Raw genomic sequence first — 20,755 nt, forward strand, 5'->3', positions numbered from 1 at the left:
ATGATTTTTGTTCAAATTCAAACTGATGCTCATTTATATCAAAATTATAATTCAAGTTTTGTTTACAGTGTTCTTTGAACCAACAGATGTGGTAGTGTCAGCAAAACCGTTTGAGACTAGTTATTGGAAATCGGTGAAAATAATTACACCAAATATCAATGAACTGAACTTTATAGCTTCATTTCTCAAACTAAGGTCTTCAGAGGAAGAATTAAATTCCGGAGATACCAAACAAATAGCTGAAGTAGCTAGAACGGTAGCTTCTTACATAGATAATGTTATAGTCACCCTAGGATCGAATGGAGTTTTGATTGCCAGAAATGCAAAAGCATCTGAGCCATTTTTACTAGGACAAACAGATAAACATATTCAAGTGAGACATTATCCAGCAGAAAATGTTGAAAACATTGTAAATGTCAGCGGAGCTGGGGACTGTTTTGCTAGTGGATTGATTTTGAGCACGTTGAGAGAACTTTCTGAAGAGAAATGCATATCAATTGGATTTTCTGCAGCTAAAAAGACTCTGCAATCACCTTTTACTGTTGCTGATGACATGGCCATTGAAAATATTAGAAATTGGGAAAAATGTGCGATATATTATTCAATTTAAAGAAAAATAACAAATTAACTTCATTGATAAAAAAGCTTTGGAAGAAATATATGTAATTCATATTTTCAATTGTTTTTTTCTCAAAATCTCTAATTGATAGTCATTCTTTCCAATAGGCTACACACAAAAATCCCTTGGTTTTAAAATACCTCTATAACGGATAACATTTTTGAAGAACCGATCATGGGATGCTTTTCCACAAATCTGAAAAACTACGTTGAATAATATAGGGTATCCCATTATTTAAGGAACACCATTTTTACTGTATATCTCTGAAACGGTAATTAATTTATATGAGTTTTTCGAATATCTCGAACAGTAATCAATATACAGCGAAATATTTGAAACGTTCATTTTTCAGAAACGCCCTGTAACTCTAGAACGAATCAGAATATTCAATATCTGCTTTCTGATATCTTATTACAAAAAAAGAGATCGGAAATCCTTGAAGATTTTTTCTCTAAGTCTTATAGTTTTCAAGTGAGCATCGAATTTGGGATAGCCTGTACTGATGATAATACCAAGAAGAAAGATTAACAGAATTTAAATAAATGTGATCCTGTACTACTAACTGTACTTTTATAATGATGTCTATAAATGAATTATTGTTGGAAAAAAATGGCGAACATTTAAATTTAGAGTGGCCATTCCCAGCTGTATTTGGGCAAATTATTCATATATTCTTTTCCATTCATTCATTTCTTCTTTGATTTTAAATAGCGAAAATAATCAGTTGAACTGAGTAAAAACTATTTTCATTGTTCTTGTTCATCATATTTTTTTTCCAGAATAAATATCACAAATAAATCACGAATCCTTCTGTTTACAATGATCTTTCCTACAGATGAAAACGAATGCTGTAGAGAGCGCAACCTATCCTTGATCGGGAATTGCTAAGACCATAATCCAAACCACAAGTAATATTACATAACACTGATCAATGATCACTTACATAACCCTCAAATTTGACATTTATTTCCCTACTGTAACATTTCATAATAAATTCTAATAAGAATAAAATATAAAGATGTCACGATTTGCATCAAGATTAAAGGAATTGAGAATCCATTTATGTCAAACAGGTGTAGCTAGTAAGGGAGTGAGGTATAATTTTCTTAGGCATTTCTATTTTTCCCCTTTAGTACTACAATTTTTTCTTAGGGAATTTATCGAACAACATTACGTTCCTCTGAAAAAGGCCAATCCCAAATTTCCAATTTTAATTCGTGAATGTTCTGGGGTGCAGCCTAAAGTATGGGCAAGATATGGTAATAATTCCAATGATTCTCATGAAAAGGTCGTTTCAATTTGATTTTTCATTTCAGAAAAAGGTGTTGAGCAAAGTATTTCATTGAAGGATCTCAGTGCAAGTGAAGTGTTATCCAAAATTGAGAGTCTTTCCAAATAAAATTAATGAATTGAGGGAGAAAAAATATAATGTAGAGAAATAAAATTTATATAGGTTATCATTTTTTTATTGGTGGTAAACCAAATTGCTCTGGATTGAATGCTTCAATTGAGTCTAGTACTGCTAGAGCTCCAGGATCATTTTCTTTTTTCATATATTTATTAGGAAACCAAACAACATTCATTTGAGCTCCTTTTGCAGATGCAACACCTTCAGATGCATCTTCCAAAACAAGAATTTTCTTAGGGTCAGGATTAGATGGAAATCTAGATCCACAAACTTGATATAACTTTGGAGAAGGTTTACGTTGATCTACTTCTGGATCAGAACCACCTAGCACTATATGGCTGAATTTCTTAAAGAATTCAGTGTGTTTCTGAGTTTTCAGTTTGAATGCTTCCTCATTCGATGTGCTGGCAACTGCTATAATAATGTTATTCTCAATCAAGTGATCCACAAGTTTTTCTATTCCTAAAGAGAAAATATTAACAGGTTTAGTTTCCTCTATCTATCCGGAAAATTTTATTCAATTTTTTGAAGTTTTGCCAAAAACTATTTTTATGCTATTTTATTTACCAAACCATTATGTTTGTGAGGAATTAATAGTTGAATAATTAATTCTAACCTGGCATCAGAGGAGTGTTGGCTAAATGTTTGATGGATGTGCTCCTAAATTCTATCATGAAATCTTGCGGGGAGACTGATAAATTATAATCAGTACATAATTTTTTAGCTGTTTCTTCATCTTGTAGATCAATAATGTGGGGTACTTCCTCAGCTGATATACCATACTTGCCTGCCAAGTCCTCAATAACCCATTGATAAACAATTTCAATATCTGAGAAATAAGAACATCCATAAAGAAACACTTGTAGAAATATGTATAGATAGGCTACGGATTTTGAAAAATCAGCTAAGAATGTAAAACAATAAAATAATATTCATAGGGGAGCTTAAAGTGCTACAAAAGTTACAGAGTATACACACATTCATTCTCTAGAGCGTGTATATTTTGTTAGGGAGAAATTGTATGAAAACTACTTTAAAACATCAATTTTGATGTGATTCCAAAGTTAAACAGAAATATGTTCATTAATTTTGGGTTTTGCCAAATAATGAAAAGATTTGGTTTTATTTTCTCAAATTTATAAATGAATTGCAGACCTAAAATTATTCCATCTAAATCCATAATTATAACATTCACATCTCCAGGTTGTAGTAATTTACTTTGTGGCCCAATTTTGTTGTCTCCTATATTATCTAATTCTTTTATTTCTAATGGTGTGATTAGAGGCGGTATGACCGCGGGTGGAAGAGAATCTAATGGTGAAACACCAGCATTTTTCTTACTACATCGACCAGTGCACTTGGGATCACAGCCTTTACTTGCAGTGCTAACTGGAAGTGATTTCCTTTTATTGCATTTTCCAGTACACCTTGGGTCACATTCTTTTTGTGTCATTTTATTTCAGTTATTGTTTCAGAAATATCTGGAAATTTTGAGTTGTTTGTTCTCCATGTTTGAAATGTGAAATTAATCTGTCAGTGTCTAAAATACAAAGGTATCATAGCCATGGCAGGAACCCAGTCACAGTCTGATATTAAAACAAAGGTCAACATAATTTTTTTTTTTGTGGACTAAACCACGTCATTTCAACAATAATTCACTGGACCATTTAATAAGGTCTATTCTTCTGTTATATTTGCTTCAGTTATGCATTTTGGATGATATATTAATTGAAAGGTATCACTGATATCAGTATTTAATTATTCCTACTCATTTATTTGGAAATTCGAATATGATTAACATGCGCAAAGTCAATACTTCCAATATTTTCCATATAATGCTACCAACTTAAGATACACACAAAAATTATAGTCAAGATTTATGAAAATATTTCAATGATTTCCTCTTGACTAACTTCAATTACATATGAATCGATAGAAATATTATTATTTTCCTAGATTTAATTATTCAAAGATTGTACTCAATGTTACGTAAAAGAAGAAGAGTTATTATCAATAATTATCAATTGACAAGACTTGTCAAATGAATTGAATGAAACGTCATTTACACAACAAAATGAAATCAGAAGTATAAAATAATTAAGATCATGTTTTGCATTTACAAATAATATTTGCATTTCATATCCACGAAAATTTTTTCAGTTACTTATTAGGAACACTAAAAATTTATCGAATCAAAATGGGTTTCTTTGGAATGACGGAAGATCCAATTAGTGAAGAAGTTGGTGAGTCACTTATTGTTTTTCAAATAAATTTTTAGAGATCTACTGTATTGATAAAATTTATAATAAAAAGGTATGTTTTGAAAGGTCTTTGTAATTGAAGAACGTAAATTTCAGATAAGGCAACGGATGAAAACAATACTGAGGAGAATTGGGGTGAGATTATGAATATTTGTGATAAAGCAGGAAAAAATAATGAAGACGCAAAAAAATATTTAAGAGCAATAACTAGGAGATTATACAATACTGATCCACATATCGCAATTCAAGGAGTTGTGGTGAGTTTAACATTTATTTCTCAATACAATTTAACAAGATATATTTTTAATTTCTTAAATTTTATTGAAATAAAAATGATTAAATATTTCCAAGAGTAGTTGAAATATAAAAAGATATCAGGTCAGGAAGTATTTATAAGGCACTTTCATTGTTTGTGGTTTGAGTTAATCAGGTTGATAATAAGAGGAAAGTTGATATTGTTTACATAAATGGTCTTTATTGAACAGCTACCTATAAATGTGATTAATCATGCAAATAAACCCTGATAATGCCTTCAGAAGGGAATGGAGAATTCTCAAAAATAATTACAGTGTTTTTAACATATGAAGAGTATCCTCATAACATTGTTTTTGTTATTGTATTTTCCAACTGAAAAGAATAGTTATATTATTTTGAGATTAACTTATCTATATTTGTTGTTTTTGATTTGTACATTGAGTATATAAGTTTTTGAACATATTAACTTGGCTACCTTTTGAATATTTTTTTGAAGGGATTATCATTCTTAATTCTTTTTACCAGAAGCAAGTTTTTATATTTTGAAAATAATAAAGGCAAAATAGAGAATAAATTAACAGTCAGCATAATAATAAGCAATTCCAAACCGAGTATATCTCATTAAAATACAGTTTTTGTGGATTTTCACTCATTCTATCATGGGTAATTTTCATGATTCTTGACAAAGTAAACAAAAAAATTCTCAAAAAATACATCTAATTATGTGATTGAATGGATGAATCACCAATTAAATATTTAATAATATTTCTTGATTTGAGGTGGCTGTAAATTTCTGAAAAAATATTTACTAAAACATAGGGATTAAACAATATAATTCTTTATCGAGTAATATATAAATTAACTAATAGTTATCTTAATACACACTGATAAACTCTATAATACATTAATCTGTCTAACTATATTTCATCTATCAAGGTTTCAGAAGCAACCTCATTGATATTTGAATAATTTGTCAAATTTATCAAGAAAAACTGAATGTCTTATTATATTTTGATTCTCATTACAGCTTCTAGATGCTTGTGTAAAGAATTCAGGAAAAACTTTCCATCTAGAAGTAGCTTCAAGAGAGTTTGAGAATGAATTTATCAAGCTTATGAGCAAAGCCCACCCCTCTGCAGCAAAAAAACTGAGAGAATGTTTGAAGAGATGGTCTGAGGCCGAATTCAAAAATGATAGCAGCTTGAACCTGATACCTTCCCTCTATGCAAAATTAAAGAGGGAAGGAATGGACTTCTCAATTCCAACCGATACAGTGAGTTGAAAAAAAAAATTATGAAGATAAATTGTGTAACGAACAATATTGATTTCTTCAGCCTAAAAAATCCGCGCCTTTGAGCAAAGATCCAAACGTGGTAGAATCAAATGAAGAGGAGGAACAAATTATGAGGGCGATCGAACTGTCCCTGAAAGAATCTTCGGGTTCGCCTAGAATATCAGCTAATACAAATGCAAGTCTTTATCCTTCGACAAATTTGTCTAGTTTGAATACAACTTCCATTCAACCATCGACATCAGTGCCTACTAAAGATCCAATCAAAGTGCAGGCGCTGTATGACTTTGAGGCAGCCGAGGACAATGAATTGACCTTCTGTGCTGGAGATATACGTAAGAAATTTTTGTACCATAATCAGAATAGGCTATTTGATAATATAAAAAAATGTTGTTTTATTTATTGATATATCCTCATGGGTTGGACTTAAAAAAGATACTCATAAATTTGACAAAAAATATTTTATTGAATATGCTCAAATCTCTAGTAATTCATGCCTTTTACCACATAAAGAGAAACAAGAGAGATTAAGCGAGCTTAGGATGACGTCAATTTGAAGTAAACACAAGTGTCATTTATATTTTCATTTCTTATTGTTTTAAACATCTTCTACAAAAAATATACCAGTTATTTCAAGAGTCTTAATAAATTAATTATCCCTTAAGAAAGGTAATTGTAAACTTATGACATTCAAACAACATTGAATTCTATCTAACCTTGATTAAATGGCTACAGAAAGTGTGTAATGAATTAATGTAATATTAATGAAATATCACTAAATAACAAGACTTCAAAATGGTCTTCATAAAATAAGAGTGAATGAATAATGAGAACAAATACTTTGAAAATGACATTTGATTGTTTATACTTCCAAGTGACGTCATTGACGCAATGTTGCGTAAAATTACATTAGGGCTGTTTCGAAGAAATATTCATATGAATTAAAATACCCACTTTTCATGTGCTGAATAAACATCACAGAAAATTGGGAATGAATGTAAATTTTTATGTGAAACCACTTGAAATAAAATTTTACCAGATAAATTTTATCTTAGGTAGTTTTCGACATGACTATTCACGAAAATATTGATCAAACAGTAATATGATTAATATTTGAGAAATTCAAGAATTCAAGAAAACGTGGCTTATTTTTCGAATAGAGGACAACAAATGCGTTTCTCTAATTCTGTGGCAAATCCCTTAATTCTACCTTACCTTGTAGAACAAAATTGTGCAGGAATATCTCAGTTTCACACAGATTTTATGGTTATATTTCATTATTATGTTAGTACTCGGAACTCTCTTGTCACAAATTTATCTATTATCTGTCAAATTTATGAAACAGAAAAGAGTTCTGCTAACCAATTTTTTTCAATGTAAAAATCACTAAACGATATTTATGGAAATATTCCATTAGTTTCTGAAGAAATTCAGTGAATTAAAGGAAATAATGTATAAACACTTCGTGGCTAGTTTTTAAATTTTTAACTTGTGGAAGAATATCAATGCTTGCTGCACTTTATAAATAACTATTATGATGCGATCTGCATTTGACCATTTAACAAATCTTTATTTCCGGAGCTATTGAATTTGATTTGAATCACTGCTAAACAAGCAATGAAAACTTTCTCACGAAAAATGGAAGGAGTGAAATAGTTAGTCAGGTTGCAATTGTCACATTTCCCACAATTAAGATTTTTAAAGTATTGTAATTCATCATCTAATAAATTCAATCTGTCTGCAATTTCTTTTTTACAGTTTATGTGATAGATGACTCTGATCCAAATTGGTGGAAAGGTACCAGTCAAAAAGGAGGTGAAGGTCTTTTCCCAGCTAATTTCGTCACTAGCGATTTGAGTGTGGAACCAGAAAAACTATGTAAGAGCCTGCAGTCCATTATATCCAACAACGAGATTAACGTTAGATATTTTCAATTTATTTTTAGTATACGAGAAAGCCAAAAAAATAGTGCAGTTCAAGGAGTCTGTGGATGTTAAAATTGACAAGGAATCCGAGGATATCGAAATAAATGAGGGTAAAATAGATAGGCTACTACATTTGATGCACGAAGCCGACCCCACGAACCCCGAAAGAGACCCTGAAGAAATGCTCTTGTTGGAACGTAAGTCTTGAGGATTTTCGTCAAGTGAAGAATGTGAAAGCTTTTTATTTCTAGAGGAAGTTAACTCGATGGGTCCACTGATCGATTCCGAATTGGAAAGAGTCGACAGGAAACATGCTCAGCTCACCCAGTTAAGTGCGGATCTGGTGGAGGCATTGAGTCTCTATCATACCTTGATGAGGGAGCCGGCCCTGCCTTCCATTTCTAAATTGCCCTATGGTTATCCCACAAGTAGTCCGGTAGGTAGATGAAGGGTTATAAATTTTGTGGTTTCGAAAGCAAACGTAAATAAAACATTTTCATATAGTATATAGTTCAAATGTTTATTTCAATATAATGCTTGGACCTTGCCACTATGTGTAGAATACAACATCGTTCAAATGTCCTCTGCGAAATCTCTCATAGGATTCGATCCTTATGAGATAATTTTCGATGACTCACCGTCACATTTCGGGCAATATCTAACCAATAATTTGAAAGATGTTAGTTTTCAAATAGTCAATAGTCTGAGAATTATCGGCATGAACTCGATCCTTTGCATAACCTCACAGAAAATCCAAAGGTCAAAAATTACATTTTTCTTGCAATAAAGCCAAAACAGGTCGTGTTGTGTGGCTTGCTGGAACCACATTTCTTCCATTTCCACATTCATAATTCAAGTAAAAAAAAATCGGTAATGAGAATTGACGGTTCTTGTGACACTCTTATTTTCTAAGAAGTATGGACCTATCACTCCATCAGATCAAATTGACTTTTTTTAGATGCAATGGTCTCTCAGCAGTTACATGAAGATTTTCACTGCCCCATATGCGACAATTTTGCTTGCCAACGAGTGAAAAATGTGTTTTTGTTCAAGCACCCAATCGGCATATGTTCTACGGATTCCATGGTTAGCTGTCTTTTGTTCTTGTGTCAACTGAATCTTATAAGGATGTAGTTACAAAATACGCAATAGCTTGCCGTAAGAGAGGCCCAAAAATTGTGCGCGCCGAGGAATGGATATTCTTCAACTCTTTCCCTTACAGCAGTAATATTTTTAATCAAGCGAAATTTTTTTATGCTACTACAAATGAAAATTGTTTTAAAAAAGCGATAAATGACATTTTGTTGAAACCATCATGAAATACTGTTTTCATGCCATGTAATAAGTTCAAACCAGCGCTTGTCTCATTTTTAAAATGTCTTATTTCAGTCTTTCAATGGGCACCAACCACTTCCTATGATGGGACCCCCTATAGGTCCAAATAATCTACCTCCAGGGATGAACCGGCCTCCTTATATGCACTATGGGCCTCCCATGGGTATGCAAGGAATGATTCCTCCGCAGCACATGGGGCCAATGCAAGGTGGACCGGGTACCTCTGCCGGCCCTATTCCGGGTCAAATGATGCCAAATACAAATGAGGAAAGGAATCAAGATCCCAACATGATGCAATATGGGTAAGTGCATCTTATAGATAAACAGTTAACTTTTTTAATAATTTTACTTAGTTGACTCAGCCGACTTTGTTCTGCCAGATTTTTTTCCAATAGACTGGATATGCATTTTCAGTTGAAATCTCATATGTGTTGTGAAGTTTCAATGTCAGAATTCAAGAATTTCGAAGTTTCCACCTATTTTCGAATTCGGAATGACCTGTTTGGCCCAATTGTTATCCCAACCTGTTCTATAGCCGGGTGTCGAGATAATATTTATCAAACTGATGTTAACCTATATTCTGCAACTTGACATCGATTGTTAAATTCCCTTTACCCTAAAGAAATTACTTAGATGTCTAAAATACTGGTGTATTCACTTATTAGATTTTGTTTAAGATGAATCTGGCGACTCGGCATGGATCCCTTTTCCCTTTTCTTCCTTAAGGTGGCGATAAACAAAGAATTGTCCAATCAACGGCATCATTTTAAAATTTTCATTTGTTCTGTCAAACGTCGTTGATATTGTTTAAGATGTCTAAAAATATGGTGAATGCACTCGTCAATTTTTGAATGGAATGACATTCGACCAAATTGAAAATATTAGTTTTAGTTCGTGGCGGCGCCGCAATGTCATACTTATCATTTCGATCTTTTTCCGTTGATTTTGATTGGATACATTAATTAAAACCCAATACTGACCAATCAAAAGCGATGTGTAACCGAGTATGATCGTGCAAAGTCGTGAAACAAAACACGAAATGTTTCCTGGAATGAATTCAAATATTTGTAATAGAGAGAGTTTATTGGTATTTCAATTACAAGAATTACTTCCATAGATCATAACTATAATGAAAGATATACATATAGGTACATAATGGCACAAAACTCGTAAATAATAAATAACAAGAATCTTAATTTGTTGATAGCGCTACCTACAGTTGACATAACGAAGCTTAACTAATATTCTCAAAATTGGCAAAACAAAAGCTAATCAGTTCATACACCTGGTTTTTAGACATCTGAATCTTGTTATTGTTGTTGATTTAACCTTAAAACACGACATTGACAGAAAGACGACGTGAGCGCTATAGGAAATCAAGTGAATACCATTAAAATCCAAGAAGGCTGGTCCCTTCAAAAGACGCCACTTTAATCTTGAAGTTTTTCAAGAGTAAGTGAGCATACCAGTGTTATAGACATATTAAAAATTACCTATCTTGACGTCTACTGCCGGATATAATTTGGATCGGCCATATTGGTGCTGAATTCTTTGGTTTCTGGAATTTTCAGAATTTCCGGAAAAATTCTTACCTCTGATAATATAGTCTCACCTTTTTTGTGATTTTTTCTGTTATTTTGATTGTAATTCTTTTGTTCGAAATGGAGTTGAATTTAATTATAAATTATAATAGTCGGTTCAGCTAGAGTTAAAATAGTTAATTATTCCTAACACATGTGCAGAAGATGTTTATATTCATCCACAAGTTCAGAATTCAAATTTTAATGAATGAGAGTTGAAATGAGAATTCTGTACTATACATTATTTTCTTCAATGAATTTATAATGGAATTTCCATAAATATCATTTAGTATTTTTTGCATTGAAAAATGTTGGTTGGCAGAACTGTTTTCTGTATCACAAATTTGACAGGTAATAGATTAATCCTTAACAGGAAAGTTCTGCGTACCAACATATAATAATGGAATATAACCATGAGATCTGTAAGGTCCGATAGCTCAGTAAAATAGTAGAGAAAAATGGACTGTTTATGCGAGCGTATGAAGTTGGAGCGACAGCGAAATTTTTGATAATGTTAAATAATAATTAAAAATTGCGGTCAACAATGATGACTTACCAATGGGCATCAAGTTGAAGAATAAATCGTCTCTGGTACAAATCCCAGCTCTTCATAAGGCTCATGGTGCGGGTTATCAATTTCAACTTTCTGGTTTCAAAAGCGGTGTAGAAAAAACGTTAACAAAATGAGAAAGCGAAAAGGCAGAAGCGTTGAATAATGCGGGTGTTTTAAAAGCGTAAAAATTCAAGAAAATAAAGGGGTAAGTCAAAAGAATATTAAGAAAAGTCAAGAATAATTTCAGTGAACTAGGTACGAATCGAATGAATCATCACATCTATATCGAATCAATATGTATCTTGCGTTATAGACTGAGCCATCAGTGTTGACATTGTTTACACGTAATATTTATTTCGCGATCGCTCAAATTTCAACATTCTCTCTTACACAAACAAGATCTGTAAGAAACTGAGATATTTCCGCATGATTTTGTTCTACAAGATATGGCAAATGAACAGATTTGCCATATACATATAGAGGGAAATGGTGTATACATTGTGTCCGTGAAGTATGGAACAAATTCATTTTTAGCTAAACAGACCATTTTAAGAAATAATCCTGAAACACGTCGATTTTCGATTTTAATTTACCGTATTTTAAAATAATAATCTAATGTACGGGGTGAATTACTTTCGAGTAATGACGTCACCGTCATTTTGTTCAAATGGAACACCACCATTTTGTTTCAATTTTCCGATTTCTCTAGCTGAGCTGATTCCAAAAATTTATCACATGTTGATTCCAATTGGTACAGGGTGGACAAAAATACAATAGTTATGTGTGTGCTCATAAAGTAACACATAACATTCTTTATCAGTTAAATTAACAATATTATCAAAAATACTTATGGTCTAGCAGCAATTGGTTTGAATGTTACACCCTGTAGTTTGTTACATTTTAAGATTAATAAGAATGAGCTGTTTCCAAACATGTTTGGGACTTGTGGTCTAGCAGACAGAATGACGGTGACGTCATTACTCGAAAATAATTCACCCTGTATATTTGATTATTATTTTAAAATACGGTAAATTAAAATCAAAATTCGACGTGTTTCAGGATTATTTCTTAAAATGGTCTGTTTAGGTAAAAATGAATTTGTTCCATACTTCACGGACACGGTGTATAATCCAACTTTGTTCTATATAAATACATATAAAGATTATCATGAAATATTATTTCTCATCATCCTTTTTTTTAACTTTTTTTTAGAATGCAAAACTATAGAGTACCTGGATCAATACCCCCAAATTACCAACTTGGAGCACCTATGAGCTCACACACTATCATCCCAAATAATAGCCAACAACCAGGACCTCACTACAACGCAAATAACAATAGCCATAGGATGTAGCCCCCTACAGCCTTCTACCATTTGTTATTACAAGTTTATCATGTGATGATAATATTTTTATCTGAAACTATTAAAGTCTGTAAAACAACACTGTACTTTTGCTTAAATTGAGAATATGTTTATTGTTATCATTATAAATAGTCAATGCCTTCTATCATGTTAAGGAATGTAGTATTAGGCTGAGATTTTGATAATATTCAAAGAGAATTTGTATATTTGAAAGGTTTGGTTCACAGAAATTGTGTTATATTTTAGATTTAAGAAGATATAGACTTGATGTAATATATAAATATTTAATAAATTTACTTTTGAACAAACGAACTATTCTGTTGAAATAATTAACTACATGATATCTTAAAATTTAAGATGAATTCAAATCGGGTACATACATAGGAATCAATGTTTAGAGTGCGAAAAAGTGTAATAGTATAGATTATTACAAATATTCTTACTACATGGTTTTCCAATAAGAGGTTTCATCTTGATTAGCACACTATCTAGGTAGCTGTCATTTCTGAAATTGTCATCTTTTGACATGAGGTGATCATTCCTAATTTTGACAATGAGGTTTTTTCGAACCCCATACTCAAGGGAATTCTGGAAGATCCACTTATAATATAAAATATCTAGAAGTTATCATAAATAGTACTTGATAATGGGAGAATAATTTGGCGTAGTAAAACAAATGAGTAATAAAATTTGTATACACAATGTACGAATAAAATTATTTCCATTAGAAATATTATTATTATACCCTCCGCCATCTATGTGCGCATTTCCAAACTAAGTCACTCGTATCACACTAGAGTATAGAACGCTATATATGGTATATTTTTCCTCCATCTATGGAGGTAAAACCGAACTTTTCAATTTATTTATTCTAGAAAATACAAAGAACTGATTTATAAATTCTAGATGTCGCTAATTATTCTACATCAAGATCTCTTCCGGTTTAAATCTTATTTGAAACCACCAATAATATTCTTTATTCTAAATATTCTTTATTCTTAGGAAACCACTTTTCCTAGTGAGGATAATGTCGTTGTTCAAATTTTTTTTTGGGATTTATGTCTATGTTTATGTATTTTGTAATAGTATTTTTAGATGGTCCAAGCACAATTTTTTTGAAATTTTTGGTGAAATTTATTGTATTTTTAGCGAAAACTAACTAACTCTCACATTGGAACTTCATTAATTCAAATTTTGATCGAGTTTCAAATTCTATATTTTCGCAATTCCATTCTATTTCTTTCAATATTCGAAAAAATTGAGCGACGTAGTGAAAAAATGAATATCTGGAATAAACTGACAGGAGTTCATCAGAAACAAGGAAGCTTTCTTCTAGTTTTGATAACATTTCTTTGGGAAATAATCGCTGAAATGATAAAATATTATTACAATTTATTTTTATAGTCGTCAATTCCATGTTTTCTGTATTATATCTCCTTCGTTTCCTTCGGTCGAAGTCGAGAGTTCTCGTGCACATTTGTTTGTGTATATGTCAATTGTCAATGGACTCGGACTGGGAACAAATCAAATACGAAATGAGGTTAGTTTGTATTTTATATTCGACGGCGAAGGACTGTATGTTGATAACACAAGAACGTTATATCTTCAGAACGTTCCACGCACGTACGAGTTTGTAAACATTGGAATTTTCTGAATATTTTCGGGAAATTCGTGTTTTTCTTCCATTGGAAGGATATTATGCATTTTTGTTCGTGAAATAAGTGTGTGTTGTATTTTTATTCTTAAGTGTTAAATAAGTGTGAATAGTTTCTATTTTGACTTTCAATTCAATTTTGGATCTTGTAGTCATCGACAAATATTTGGGTGAGTTTTCCCTATTCTAATTTGATATTCCTTTCGGAGAAGTCGTCTTTTTCGAATTAAGGCGTCGTCAATTTCTCTTTTGCTATAGTCACTAGATGGGAGTTCGGATTAATTATTTTGTTTACAATCTGAGAGAGAATTACTCTGAATCTGAATTTTCCTCTCGTTAAGTAGGTTGTATTTATTCATTTATCAATTTCAAAATTTCGAATTGTTTTTCCTTTTTGAAGTTATGCAGACAGATCCTTTCGATGATGCTGCAGTGTCAGTATTGAGTTTTGTCGAGTTTTGTATTTTGAATCTGATTTTCCTATTAGTGGACTTTCGTCGAATAACTAATGAATTCAAACGTATTATTGATGAATTTCGTTGAACATAATATCTTGAGTTATAGATATCGTAAATAAGTGAGCCTGTAATATGGATTCAATAATGTGAATAACATGTAGGTTAGGTCATCCACCTTCCAGTTCATCCTAAACGGAACTCGCATGCCATTGTTTGGGGCCCAAAAAAATCTAAAGGGATCTAGAGAGCCGGATCCTGAACAAGGATATCGACATCAGCCACATTCTTTCAGTATTTTGACTCAGACGTAGATTTGCGCAACAAATTGTTAGTTTTCGCACATCGATAATAGCCTATCGAAATATTATCGTTCCAACAAACGTTTTTCGTGATGATATAATCAAATGCGTATTTAAGTGCGTAAAAAAATTCGATTGGCGGATATTCCTAGATGTGTTGGAATGTAAAAATACATTTTGAATAAAAATAATTTGGACGCAAATATAAGATCCGTACTATTATTTTCCTGATACCTACTAACCATTTACAATTGAAATATTTAATCAGATTTCAATAATTCAACATCTCGATAGTTGAATATGATGACCAAATAGGTAGGTATTTACTTATTTTTGAGCGCTCGTTCCCCGCGCTGATCGCTCTTTCATTTCGTCAAATCTTAGATTCACTCGTTCATGACAAACGAAATAGAAACTTGAAATTTGCAGGGTAGGAAATCGATGGAGATTAAATTTCAGCCTCATTGCAAAAATTTTATTGATTGAATCACCAGGCCATAGAAAATTCAATAATCATATTGGAAAAAAACTCAATATCTCAACGACAATAGATTCGATCATGTTGAGATTTTGCATGTATGTATAAGAATAGCAATTCCAAGCTTCGAGCAAAATTTCGAATTGATCATATCGCCAGAACCATAAAAATTAGACCATAGAATATTCAAAATAATATTGGCAAAAAGACTCGATATCTCAGTGACAACAGATTCAATAGTGTTGAAATTTCTCGTGTATATGTATGTAGAATAAAAATCTCAAGCTTCGTGCGAAATTTCGAACTGACCATATCATCAGAACCATAGAAAATAGTTAACCATAGTTGAATCAAGAATAATATTGAAAAAACTCAATATCTGAGCAAAAGGTAAGAGATTCGATCATGAAAAATCAACTAGTTATGTCAAGATTCAAATAGTTGAAAACTCAGAACATTTGAAGCAACATTGAATTCTAGAATGCCATACATCTAGAATGTTATGTCTTCAAATTGAAACAATAATAAGTTTGTCACTAACATCAAAATGATCTTTATGAAGGAAAACGGTTGAAATAAACTCAAAGTGACGTCACTGATGACGCCATGTAGTAGGCGGCCTCTTTGAGTTTTATTCTTATGAATTGCGAATAATTATGCGAATCGAAAATATCCACAATATTGAATAATTTCAGAAGATCTGTCAAATACCCTATTCACGTTTGAAATTTCCATCACGTATCTACATACAAAGTTGCAATTTTTGTTTATATTCACGGTAAGAAAACCGAACGCACAGCCTTCTTGAATTTCATTCTTACCCAGCAGAAAGTTACATAACCACATAATCGCTGATAACTCGATGATAAATCATTGAAGCAAATCGATCAATCATACGTTTGGCCGATGTTATGAAATCGGGAGAAGTAAACTTCGGCATGCCTCTAAAAATGTTTGCAAATATTACCGTGTTGTAGGCTTCGTAATCCAAACAAACATATGAGACGATGTAAGCGAAATTTTCAACTGTTGTCGATACGTGATTCACATTAATAATAACGCTGTCAGAATCTTGTATGATCTATTTTTCATGGTTCTGATGATAAATAGGTTCGAAATTTTGCACGGAGCTTCTAATTGTAATTCTATGCATACACGCAAAATCTCAACATGGTCGAATCTGATGTCACTGAGAAAACTATTTCTCAAAAGATGGAAAATCACAAGAGTAAAATTCAAAGAGGTGGCCAAGATGTCATTTCATACTACATGGCGTCATCAGTGACGTCACTTTCAACCGTTTTCCTTCATGATGATCATTTTGATGTTAGTGACAAACTTATTATTATTTTTTCCATTTGTAGATATTACATTTTTACTATAACATTCTATTTGAGGCTAGAATTCAATATCACTTTAAATGTTCAAAGTTTTCAACTATAAGAATCTGTTCTAACCTCGGTTCAAACTCTTGACAAGAATAGCTGATTTTTCATGTTATTGTTCAAAATTTTGTATGAATCTTGTAATTGTTATTCTATACATAACATTATGATCCAATCTGTGGTCGCTCAATGATGAATAGGTTCGAAATTTTGCGCTGAGCTTCTAATTGTTATTCTATGCATACACCCAAATCACTGGCACTGAGATAATTATTTCTCAAAAGATGGAAAATCATAAGAGTAAAATTCAAAGAGGTGACCAAAATGTCATTTCATACTACATGGCGTCATCAGTGACGTCACTTTGAGTTTGTTCCAACCGTTTTCCTTCATGAAGATCATTTTAATGTTAGTGATAAGCTTATTATTATTTTTTCAATTTGAAGACATCACATTTTTACTATAGCATTCTATTTAAGGCTAGAATTCAATTTGACTTCAAATGTCCAAAGTTTTCAATCTGTTCAAACTCTGACATGATTTTTCATATTTTTGTTTAAAATTTTGTATGGTTCTTGTAATTGTTATTCATATACATAATGAAATCTCATTATGATCTAAACTGTTGCCGCTCAGTGTTTCATAACTTTCGATTTCTGTTATCTGAACAGAATACTTTACTTTAAGCATAACTTATTTCACGTTATTTCTGACTCAACCCAACATTTATCGACAACCAATCGAATTTGTCGAAGAAAACAAGATAAATGACCCGACTAGTCTTCATACCGACTATAAAAACTAACATCAGGACAATTGTCGACACTCGTTCTCTGTCTAGTCGATTAATTCCAATCCTGGCAGAACGTATCTAACCCCAGGATCCGATAGATTTATTGTAGATACAAGAACCGAACTAAAAATAAGAAGGCTTCTCATAGTAGTGATCGCGTGTAGCCAGTAAAAGCTCTCAGGGAAGATTAGAGAACGCATTTATCCCAGTTGTGCTGAGGTGCCTTCTAGACTACCTTTTCGCCATTGGACATAAAGATCATCGTCCTCTCTGTCGACGGAATTGTTGCAAGAATGCTGCAGTGCAACAAAAACAAGGCAGTGGCGTGCCTGGCTGCCATCGGCTGGAAAATGGACAAAAGGCTGTTCTACCGTAGAAAAAATTCGATAAAAAAACGTCTGGGCTTCAGGAGCTTTTGAGCGCTCGTTCATTCATGAGACAATTGGTTTACCTTTGTTTACTTTTCATGGATGTCATACTACGATATGTTGCATGAAGTTACTTTACAATTTAGAAAAATATATTTCATATAGATATTTCTTGTGAATTTTGATAGTTTCGATAATAGATTTATTTGTTTTCATTTTGTTTGTAATGATTGTTTGTTTAATTAGGGCACTTTGGTTAGCAGGTGCAAGAGTTAAATATCGCCATTAGGTACTGTTATTCAGTATTATTTCATTATAATGTAGTTGATTATTATACACTGTGTCCGTAAAGTATGGAACAAATTCATTTTTAGCTAAACAGACCATTTTAAGAAATAATCCTGATTTTAATTTACCGTATTTTAAAATAATAATCTAATATACAGGATGAATTACTTTCGAGTAATGACGTCACCATAATTTTTTTTAAATGGAACACCACCATTTTGTCTCAATTTTCCGATTACTCTAGCTGAGCTGATTCCAAAAATATTTCACATGTTTATTCCAATTGGTACAGAGTGGACAAAATGCAACAGTTTTGTGTGTGCTCATAAACGAGCATAAAGTAACGCGTAACATTCTTTATTATTAGTCAAATTAACAATATTATCAAAAATACTTATTGTCTAGCGGCAATAAACAAATAATGACATTTCATAAAAACTAGTCGACTATGTTTTTTTTAAATTGAAAAGAAATAATTTCTTTCATATTCTGTCTGCTTGACCACAAGTACCAGACGTGTTTGGAAACAGCTCATTTTTATTAATCTAAAAATGTAACAAACTACAGGGTGTTACATTCAAACCAATTGCCGCTAGACGATAAGTATTTTTCATAATATTGTTAATTTAACTAATAAAGAATGTTACGCGTTTCTTTATGAGCACACACAAAACTATTGTATTTTTGTCCACCCTGTACCAATTGGAATCAACATGTGATACATTTTTTTTGGAATCAGCTCAGTTAGAGTAATCCGAAAATGGAGCGAAATGGGGGTGTTCCTTTTAAAAAAAATGACGGTGACGTCATTACTCGAAAGTAATTCATCGACGTGTTTCAGGATTATTTCTTAAAATGGTCTGTTAAGCTGAAAATGAATTTGTTCCATACTTTACGGACACAGTGTAGATGATTTTCATAGTTTAATTAGAAATTTATATTGTATATCATGTTAAATATTTTTGAAAGGGGAAAAAAGCGATTCTATTTGTTATAGAATCATTTTATGGTTTACATCTAAAAAAAAAACATAAGTTGGTATTATAACTTAAAATTTGTATTTTATATTTACTTTCGAAATCTCAACTCAGTCAGATTTTTTGTTACGAAATTAACAGGTAATCTTTTCAAGATTTTTCGAAAAATATCTCTGTTTGGGAAACGAACGCTCAAAAAAAAACTGAAAGTCGACCTCCGCACAAAACTGCCAACTTTTCTGCAAAAACCGCAAAGTTTCTCATCTCTCTCGATTCCCTTTCACTTTCTCAAACAGCCCGATGTCTGATAATCTAAGCCGCCATCGCAATTCTCACGAGAAAGTTCAACGATCTGACATTTTAATTATAGTAATAGCAGGTCGAGAAAGTACGACGTTCCGTATAAAATTCCAAATCGTGTTATAGGTACGTCAAATATTCAACACTATCCAAATCGGTTTTGAATGCCAGCCGACAATTTTTTTCTCCCAAAATCTAAACTAAACTTAGAAGCGTTAATGGACCAAAAACGGAAACGAGAAAAAACTGGGACGTTTCAATTTCGAAACGAGAAAACTGAGGTACTTCCGGTGACGAAGTCGGATATGGTGAATTACGATCTATTTGGATGATTGCAGTTTCCGCAAAGTGTTTTTGTCGACGACCGAATTGCAATTTTGTGGAATTTCGAGAAGAACGTCAAACATCATGCGTAGAAAAACACTAGAAATTTTTCCATGTGGTTCAGATTTTTTCTTAGATCACAGAATCTCAAGAGGCATACAAAATATGACGTCACTGATGACGCCATGTAGTATGAAATTTCATTTTGGCACCCTCTTTGAATTTTACTTTTATGATGTGCTATTTTTCAGAGAAATAAGTAAGTCGAGACACAACGACGTTCCGTTTAAAATTCCATTTTTTTCGTCCGCTCTTTCGACAGTTATTCTGTTATTTGAGACGGAGACAAATCCAACAAACCAAAAAAATAAAAATCGATTCAGAACTTCTCCAGTTACATAGGCGTATAACTATGCTTCCGCCGTTTTTTCAGAAATTTGAGGCTTTATTGTAAAGAACAGGTTGTATATTTATGATTCAAAGTATTGTCCATCGCTGTTTACTATTTTCTCCCATCTTACGAGCAGCGTACGAATCCCGCGTTGAAAAAACTGATCATCTTTTGAAGCGATCCACGAATCAATCCAATTTTTTACTACTCCTAAGACAGGAAGTGCTGGTCAGCCAGGCCGTGTGCCATTGATCGAAACAAGTGATAGTCCGAGGGAGCAACGTCTGGAGAATACGGCGGATGGGGTAGGGCTTCCTATTTCAACGTTTCCAAATCTGTCTTCACTGATTTCGCAACATGGGGTCGAGCATTGTTATGCTATAAAATCACTTTATCATGTCTCTCGTTGTATTGCTGCCGTTTGTCTTACAATACTTGGCTCAAATGCAT

At 32.4% G+C, this 20,755-nt stretch overlaps 5 protein-coding genes across 6 annotated transcripts in view; 4 read left to right on the plus strand and 1 right to left on the minus strand.

Moving 5' to 3' along the window:
- Positions 1 to 676, plus strand: part of LOC123677858 (pseudouridine-metabolizing bifunctional protein C1861.05) — a 412,482-nt gene extending 411,806 nt beyond the window's left edge. Inside the window, exon 9 of the mRNA XM_045614590.1 lies at positions 69 to 676. Coding sequence (XP_045470546.1) covers positions 69 to 610 — 542 coding nt within the window. The 3' untranslated portion in view covers positions 611 to 676. The remainder of the gene's footprint in view (positions 1 to 68) is intronic.
- Positions 677 to 1,551: 875 nt separating this feature from the next.
- On the plus strand, positions 1,552 to 2,076 carry LOC123677910 (NADH dehydrogenase [ubiquinone] 1 alpha subcomplex subunit 2). Its single transcript, XM_045614647.1, has 3 exons — positions 1,552 to 1,714; positions 1,772 to 1,878; positions 1,936 to 2,076. The coding sequence occupies exons 1-3, from the start codon at positions 1,638 to 1,640 to the stop codon at positions 2,016 to 2,018; spliced, it is 267 nt and encodes an 88-aa protein (XP_045470603.1). The 5' UTR covers positions 1,552 to 1,637; the 3' UTR covers positions 2,019 to 2,076.
- Positions 2,029 to 3,805, minus strand: LOC123677909 (pseudouridine-5'-phosphatase-like). The gene is made up of 3 exons (XM_045614646.1): positions 3,183 to 3,805; positions 2,644 to 2,856; positions 2,029 to 2,489 (listed from the first exon to the last, which is right to left on the minus strand). The coding sequence occupies exons 1-3, from the start codon at positions 3,478 to 3,480 to the stop codon at positions 2,077 to 2,079; spliced, it is 924 nt and encodes a 307-aa protein (XP_045470602.1). The 5' UTR covers positions 3,481 to 3,805; the 3' UTR covers positions 2,029 to 2,076.
- A 262-nt stretch (positions 3,806 to 4,067) lies between these two features.
- Positions 4,068 to 12,902, plus strand: LOC123677908 (signal transducing adapter molecule 1). The gene is made up of 9 exons (XM_045614644.1): positions 4,068 to 4,270; positions 4,385 to 4,545; positions 5,571 to 5,816; positions 5,878 to 6,169; positions 7,593 to 7,712; positions 7,780 to 7,956; positions 8,011 to 8,195; positions 9,149 to 9,396; positions 12,440 to 12,902. Exons 1-9 carry the CDS (start codon positions 4,225 to 4,227, stop codon positions 12,579 to 12,581), a joined length of 1,617 nt encoding a protein of 538 aa, XP_045470600.1. The 5' UTR covers positions 4,068 to 4,224; the 3' UTR covers positions 12,582 to 12,902.
- A 1,222-nt stretch (positions 12,903 to 14,124) lies between these two features.
- Positions 14,125 to 20,755, plus strand: part of LOC123679301 — a 142,639-nt gene continuing 136,008 nt past the window's right edge. For both annotated transcript variants that reach the window (XM_045616818.1, XM_045616819.1), the window contains exon 1: positions 14,125 to 14,414. The gene's annotated coding sequence lies outside the window, so the exon portion shown is untranslated. The remainder of the gene's footprint in view (positions 14,415 to 20,755) is intronic.

The sequence above is a fragment of the Harmonia axyridis genome, chromosome 4 (genome assembly GCF_914767665.1).
Source record: "Harmonia axyridis chromosome 4, icHarAxyr1.1, whole genome shotgun sequence".
In the NCBI taxonomy this organism is placed as follows: domain Eukaryota; kingdom Metazoa; phylum Arthropoda; class Insecta; order Coleoptera; family Coccinellidae; genus Harmonia; species Harmonia axyridis.

Coding starts and splice junctions, on each gene's coding strand:
- LOC123677910 (XM_045614647.1), top strand. CDS start 1,638: ATGTCACGATTTGCATCAAGATTAAAGGAATTGAGAATCCATTTATGT. Junction 1,715..1,771: donor GTAGCTAGTAAGGGAGTGAG/GTATAATTTTCT, acceptor ATTTTTTCTTAG/GGAATTTATCGAACAACATT. Junction 1,879..1,935: donor TAAAGTATGGGCAAGATATG/GTAATAATTCCA, acceptor TTTTCATTTCAG/AAAAAGGTGTTGAGCAAAGT.
- LOC123677909 (XM_045614646.1), bottom strand. CDS start 3,480: ATGACACAAAAAGAATGTGACCCAAGGTGTACTGGAAAATGCAATAAA. Junction 2,857..3,182: donor TTTAGATGGAATAATTTTAG/GTCTGCAATTCA, acceptor CTTATTTCTCAG/ATATTGAAATTGTTTATCAA. Junction 2,490..2,643: donor CAACACTCCTCTGATGCCAG/GTTAGAATTAAT, acceptor TTTTCTCTTTAG/GAATAGAAAAACTTGTGGAT.
- LOC123677908 (XM_045614644.1), top strand. CDS start 4,225: ATGGGTTTCTTTGGAATGACGGAAGATCCAATTAGTGAAGAAGTTG. Junction 4,546..5,570: donor TCGCAATTCAAGGAGTTGTG/GTGAGTTTAACA, acceptor TTCTCATTACAG/CTTCTAGATGCTTGTGTAAA. Junction 6,170..7,592: donor CTTCTGTGCTGGAGATATAC/GTAAGAAATTTT, acceptor TCTTTTTTACAG/TTTATGTGATAGATGACTCT.